We start from the raw sequence: 6,125 nt of genomic DNA, 5'->3' as shown, positions 1-6,125 counted from the left end.
CGGCCAGCGAGGCGGCGCTGCAGCTGCTGTGCCGCGCGGACGGGGACCCGCTGTGCGCCGCCTGTCGCATGGCCGCCGGCCCGGAGCCGCCCGAGTGGGAGCCGCGGTGGAGGAAGGCGCTGCGCGGCAAGGTGCGCGGGCGGGGCGGCTGCGCCTTGCGTTCTGCCCAGCCCGGGGCCGAGCTATCCCGGGAGCGTCTCCAGTGCTCCGACCCCTTCCCTGCCCCGGGCCCCTCCCGTGTCCTGCGCCCTTCCCAGCCCGGATCCCCAGTGCCCTACGGCTTTCTTGTACCTTCTCCGCTCCGGGGTTCCTGTGGTCCCCGGAGCCCTCGCCTCCTGGGGTCCGTAAGTTCTGTCGTGCTCCCCCCATCTCTCCTGGACCCTGCTGTGTTTCCCAATTTCCACGTCTAGAGCTCCCTGTCCCCACCTTACCAGGTCTCTGGCCTGCCTGTACCCTATCCTCTTACTCCGCCTCCACCCCGCCTCCAGACTATTGTGCCCCCCCCCCCTTTGTATCGCCTCTGGGAGTTTTGTCTGGTCTGCCTAACCTTTCCGCCGCCCCCCAACCTCTCCCGCCTCTTCTTTGCATAGATCAGCTCCCCTCCTACCGGGGAATGACTTCATTGAGGCAGGCCCGACCTCCCTCCTTGGTGGTGAAGCCCTGAGTTTGAGCTCCTGCCTGCCAACTACCTTTCCACCCCATTCTAGAATCTTTTCTGCCATGCTGTCTTGGCCATTGCATGTGACACCTGCCATTGGACAGAACCTACTATTAGTAGTGGAAGTGGCAGGTGTGTCTGGGCTAGTGATATGGGTGTCTAGAGCCTTCTGCCCACCCCCTGTAACCAGCTTCTCTCTACCAGGAGAATAAGGGGTCCGTGGAAATCATGAGGAAGGACTTAAACGATGCCCGGGACCTGCATGGGCAGGCAGAGTCAGCGGCTGCTGTGTGGAAGGCAAGTGTTTAACTGGATGCTGGGAACTGGGCATCTGCTCGGCTGGCTGGAGGAGGGGCTTCTGTGTGGACTTAATCTTAAATCCAGAGTATTTTTCTAGGATGTGATCTAGCTGTAGGTCAGCAGGGTAAAGTCCAGCTTCCTTCTCTACATAGGACATTTTGTATTACTCTTGATTCTGAGAACAGTGGTTATTTACCAGAGGAACTTGCTAAGTTTCCTGGCTGCTGTTAAAAAAAACAAAACAAAACACAGGCACCTATGTTTCTGGAAACGAAAGTCCAAGGTCAAGCTGTGGAGATTCCATGTCTGGTGAGACTGTTTTATGGTTTAGAGGTGGCCCCTTCTGTGACCTCACATGGAGGAAGGGACAGGCACTCTGGGGTTCCTCTTAGAGTACTGATGACTCATCATGTAAGCCCTCCCTGGTGACCTAACCACCTTCCAAAGGCCCACCAATGGACACTATTACCTGGGGGTGAAGATTTCAGCAAGGGACTTAGGGGGACACAAAGTCAGTGCTTAGCACCTTGCTTTCCTCTGGTTCCTTCCATGGTGTTAGACACCAAGGTGCTGCCATAGTACAGTTGAGGTTACTTGCCAACAATACCAAGCATTAGCTCTGGTGTAGTTTTCCTTCTGTACACTAAAATCTGTAACAGTTTCTGCAACACCCATCCACCTCTTTTTAAAATATAAAACCATGGCACACTGGGTGACTGAGAGGTCTGAAGCCCTCAGATGGCTTTCAATGAAGCCATGTCCTAACTCCATTGCAGTGCTCTGTCCTGTGGGTTAAACTCGACCTTTGACTTCTTCATGGAGGCCTGAGGTACAAGTAGAAGCACATCCTGTCCATATGAATCATGGCTGACACCCTGGTGTTAGAGGACAGGCTAGGCAGGGAAAAGCAGAACAGGTTTACCGCGTTGCTGATCGAGTCTTCACCTCACAGGCCTGAGGCTCTGGGATGTACTGAGCAGGATCAACCATGTAGAACAGGATTGGACTGAAGGTGAGCTCGGTCTCCAGCAGGCCAGGGACTCTCACAGCTGCCTGTGCAGGCTGTTTAGCTTCTTCCCAGGCTTGGGGCAGTGTCCTTCTGTATTGTGGTCTTAGGATCTCCTGTGAGATGGGTGGGTCAGAGAGTTACTGACCAGCTCCAAGATACAAGTGGAGGTCAGAGTCATCCTTTGGGCTTTGAGGAGGAGGGGTTCTAGATAGAGGAGGGCAGGACAACGTAGAGACTGCTTCGGTCTAGGCCTTCCCCATGGGGTTTTGCCTTCTGAACTCCCCTGTGACCTCCCTTAGACAGTCATAGGTGATAGATGGGGTACGCAATGCCAGTCAGACCCTGACAGCACATGCTGCCCTCCGTAGCCTTTCTGAACAGTACAAGCCCCTGAGTGCAGGTGATTCTGGAAGGTTTTGGGGACTTCAGCTTTCTAACCGCCCAGTATCATCCCAAGGACAAGTTCTAGCAGATAAGGGCTTTTAATGTGAAGGTCAAGTCCTGTATGCAAAGGGAGAGCTGGCCAGACAAAGCATTTATATCCTTTCAGCAAACTCCAACAACCATGATTTCTGCAGTCCTGCATCCTGTAGGTCAGGTCTAGATGAAGATTTGGGTGAAGTCAGGAGGGGTGTCCTTTTCTACCCTTTTGTCTGGGTTAGGCATTGGTTGAAAGGTGATGGATGGATTTTTTTTTTTATCTGAATGTTAAATCGGGAAAAGTGGCTGGAAAGATGGCTGTGTTTTCTGACAGGATGTTAGTCCTAGACAGACCCATAGGGTTCAGAGGTGGGAAGGTTTTTACATGTAACTAACTAAGCACTGTATTTGTGGTTCTCTGTCTGAGGACTTAAACCTCTAGTCGGAAATGTAATTGGGGTCCTGGGAATGTGATTGGTGGTGTAAGTTTTGTCCAGCCTGTGAAAGTCTCTAAATTCAATCCCTAGGATCACGCAAAACAAAAAAGCGCAAACAGTAGGCCTGAGATGGTTGTGTGGTTGTACTAACAAGTGTAGACTTCTCTTTTTCTCACGGTATGGTAAATAACTCTTCACATAGTATTTACATTGTATTAGATGCTATGTTACCTAGAGATGATTTTGAACACGTGGAAGGGTGCAGGTAGGTTATGCGCACATGGTGTGCTATTTTGTAGAAGGGACTTGAGTGTGAACAGCATTGCAAGGGAAACCAAGCAGTGCTTCTCAGAGTCCCAGGCTGGGCTCTGGAATTGAATTGGCATAAGATGGCTCAACAGGAGACAAGCATACACATTCAGTGATACAAATTCAGTAGCATGGGAGGCCTCATGAGGAAACAAACTGAAAGCAGCAGCCAGAATCTAAACTAATATGCTGCGTCTGACAGAAAACTGCATGTTGTGAAAAGGAGATTTAAGTTGGGGCTCATAGAAGAGTCATTTTAACAAGGTCTGTGTGGAACTGTCCCAGTCTTCTGTCCTTGATGGTGAGATGTCCTTCATTTTGGTACAGGGAGAGGGTGTATTAGCCTGTTTTCTGTTGCTGTAATAAAAAATACCCAAGTCTAAGTACTGGTGTAAAGAAGATAATTTCATTAGCTCCACGTCCCAGGCTGAAAGTCAGAGATCAGGAGGCTCGATTTGCTGGTCTCTGGTGGGGGTGAGGCAGAAGCCACAGCCTGAGAGTGCTCTGTAACAGCTTGCTGCCTTGGGGACCAGCTGGTGCCCTGTCAAACCTCCGTTAACCCCTCCGAGGGCACACCCCCAGTGACCTAACCGCTTCCCCTAGGCTCTGCCTCTTAAGGGCCCTGTCCTCTCTACTTCACCACAGTGGGACCAAGCTCACATCACCATGGGGGCGACAGAGGGGCATCTTCCAAACTGGAAATTTCACTTTGGAAAACAGGGACGTCATAATCTTCTCACTTGCTATTTTTGAAGTACTTGAATCCAGAATACCCAGGCAACATATTTTGGGGTATCATATTTCTTAGTTCCTTTTAGAGAGAACAGGGTTCTCTTTGGACTTGCTAGCAGTGGGGGTGGGCTGGGGTGACACCATGTCCCATCTGTTCAACCTGCAGGGCCATGTTATGGACCGAAGAAAGAAGGCCCTGACCGACTACAAGAAGCTGCGGGCTTTTTTTGCGGAAGAGGAGGAGCACTTTTTGCAGGAGGCTGAGAAGGATGAGGGCACCTCCGAGGACGATGAGCAAGCTGACCCAGCAGAGCGCTTCCGGTCCCTGTTGCAGGCTGTGTCAGAGCTGGAGAAGAAGCACCGCAACTTGGGCCTCAGCATGCTGCTGCAGGTACCACTGGGGCAGGGTGGAGTGGTGGCCTATCCACATGACCTCAGAGCCCCAGTGGGAGGGAGACTAGCCCAGAGGCAGGGCTGGAGCCAGAGCCTGCCGTGCTCCTGCTGCAGCCTGGGGCTGACAGTTGGGGTCTTCTCCCATCCTCACCTCTGCCCCAAGGGCTGGGCTAATACCTGAGACCAATGCCAGCTTCCTGGACATTCTGAGCCTGGGCCTCAGCTGCAGAATCAGCAGCAACCTGTAGGTGAGGGTTAGCCAGCTCTGGGCTTTACAGTCCAGTGGTGACTGGTGCCATACAGCTTTGAAGACACAAGCAGAGGTTCAGTTGAGGACGGCAGCCACCTGGGTCCTGGGTATGTTGTGCTTAGGAAAGCCGCTGTCTCTGTCTCTTTCTGTCTCCTTTCTCACCCCCACCGCCCCATGTGTCTCTGTCTGCCTCACCATCTCCATCTTTGTGCCCCTCTCTGTTTCTCTGTCTCTGCCTCTCTTTCCCCTACAGTGATAGTCCTGACCCAGCAGGCTGGCCCCTGAAGCTCGAGACAGAAGGAACCACAGTCCACAGCTGGCCTGCAGCAGCCTTGCCTGCACCTCTCAGGCCCCCTCTGCCTGACATCACCCTCCATCCTGGCTGGATCCCTATCTCCTTCCGTCAGCACAGACAGCACATTGGCCCGGGGTGAGGCCCGGGATGGAGCATCACAGGTGCCCCTGCCTTTGGTCATCCACATAGTTCCATGTCTCAGCAGAGTGTTTTTGGTTTTCTTCAGGGCGTGAATGCTCAGGGCTGTACCAGTCCCTACCAGAGACTAGTCCTGGGACTCCTTCCCTGTGCATCCCAGCCCTGTCTGAACCTGCATCGCACGGTTCCAAAGCCCTGGTTCTTGTCTAGCTGAGGCTCAGGACTTGGAGTGTTGGGATGTTGCTGTGTTATCAAGGGAACCAGCCCCTGAACCTTCCCAAGGTGCCCAAGATTTGATTGGTCCATCAGATGTTCCCTCACAGCAGGAGATCCCTCAGCAAGGTCCCAGCATGCCAGTTACAGTCAGATTTGGGGCTACTGCCAGGGAAAGGAGATGCATGAGGTATGGCTGGACTTGACTCTTGAGAAATTGGAGCATTTTGGGCCCTCTAGAGGGTGTCTCCTTGGGTCTTGCTGTACCACGTCCTGGTAGCTCTGTCCTCTCTTTTCCTCCCATCCCTGGAATGTCTTTCTTCTCTCATCAGAGGGACCCTCTGTGCAGAAGAGAGGTAAGCGCAACGTCTCTAGGTCTCCAGGCCGGCCGTGGGTCTCCAGGTTGGCTGGTGCTTCACCTTGCTCTACCTGTGGCTTTTTCTCCCCTCATATTTCCTCCAGTAGGTGAATTTCACAAACCTTGTGACGTAGCAGTAGCATGGTTGCCTGCAGCGTAGTGTGTATAGATATCTAGTCCAGGAAACCAAACCCAGCAGAGTGAACAGAAGCAGGTCAGGGGTCGAAGAGGTGGACCTATTTAGGAGTCTCGCTCCCCAAGTATGTTGTTGTGGGGATAATGCAACAGTGGATGACCATTTCTGTCCTTAGAAGGCCTTGGCCTTGGGTGTAGTGACTGAATCTAGCTCAACTCCTGGGTGGGCTGGGTTCTCAGTGCTGAATAAAGTGGTTTACTCCAGCCTGTCTGCTTCACATCCCTCCTAAGGTCTGTCTGCACAGCTGCTTTTGCTGCCCTTGGTCAGTCTCCAGAGTTACCTCTGATACTTGTGAACTTTGTCACTGAGACAGTTGGGGAGAGGTTGAACTCCACCCAGAACACAGCCTGGGCTGTGGGTGTTGTGTCCAGGGAACAGGATGGGATAGTGGCTAGAGAGTGACCAAGAGAAGACATC

The 6,125-nt window shown here is 52.7% G+C and overlaps 1 protein-coding gene across 2 annotated transcripts; it reads left to right on the top strand.

The window, feature by feature from the left end:
• The first annotated feature begins 6 nt into the window (after positions 1–6).
• On the top strand, positions 7–5,925 carry Rnf187 (ring finger protein 187). 2 transcript variants are annotated; one of them, XR_003848533.1, is made up of 5 exons: positions 7–131; positions 863–955; positions 4,032–4,256; positions 4,762–4,938; positions 5,030–5,925. XR_003848533.1 is itself a non-coding variant. In XM_008827019.3 (4 exons), exons 1-4 carry the CDS (start codon positions 69–71, stop codon positions 4,762–4,764), a joined length of 384 nt encoding a protein of 127 aa, XP_008825241.1. In that variant the 5' UTR covers positions 7–68; the 3' UTR covers positions 4,765–5,925. The 2 variants fall into 2 exon arrangements, 1 of the variants encoding a protein (XP_008825241.1); XM_008827019.3 differs by having other exon boundaries at positions 4,762–5,925.
• The last annotated feature ends 200 nt before the right edge of the window (positions 5,926–6,125 follow it).

This window comes from Nannospalax galili, unplaced genomic scaffold (genome assembly GCF_000622305.1).
Source record: "Nannospalax galili isolate Female #2095 unplaced genomic scaffold, S.galili_v1.0 scaffold1812, whole genome shotgun sequence".
Classification (NCBI taxonomy): domain Eukaryota; kingdom Metazoa; phylum Chordata; class Mammalia; order Rodentia; family Spalacidae; genus Nannospalax; species Nannospalax galili.
This window is presented reverse-complemented; position numbering and strand designations above follow the sequence as displayed.

Excerpts from the sequence above, each read along its gene's own strand:
- Rnf187 (XM_008827019.3), top strand. The coding sequence starts at position 69 with ATGGCCGCCGGCCCGGAGCCGCCCGAGTGGGAGCCGCGGTGGAGGAAG. Across the intron at positions 132-862 it reads GGAAGGCGCTGCGCGGCAAG|GAGAATAAGGGGTCCGTGGA; the intron begins GTGCGCGGGCGG and ends TCTCTCTACCAG. Across the intron at positions 956-4,031 it reads CAGCGGCTGCTGTGTGGAAG|GGCCATGTTATGGACCGAAG; the intron begins GCAAGTGTTTAA and ends TTCAACCTGCAG.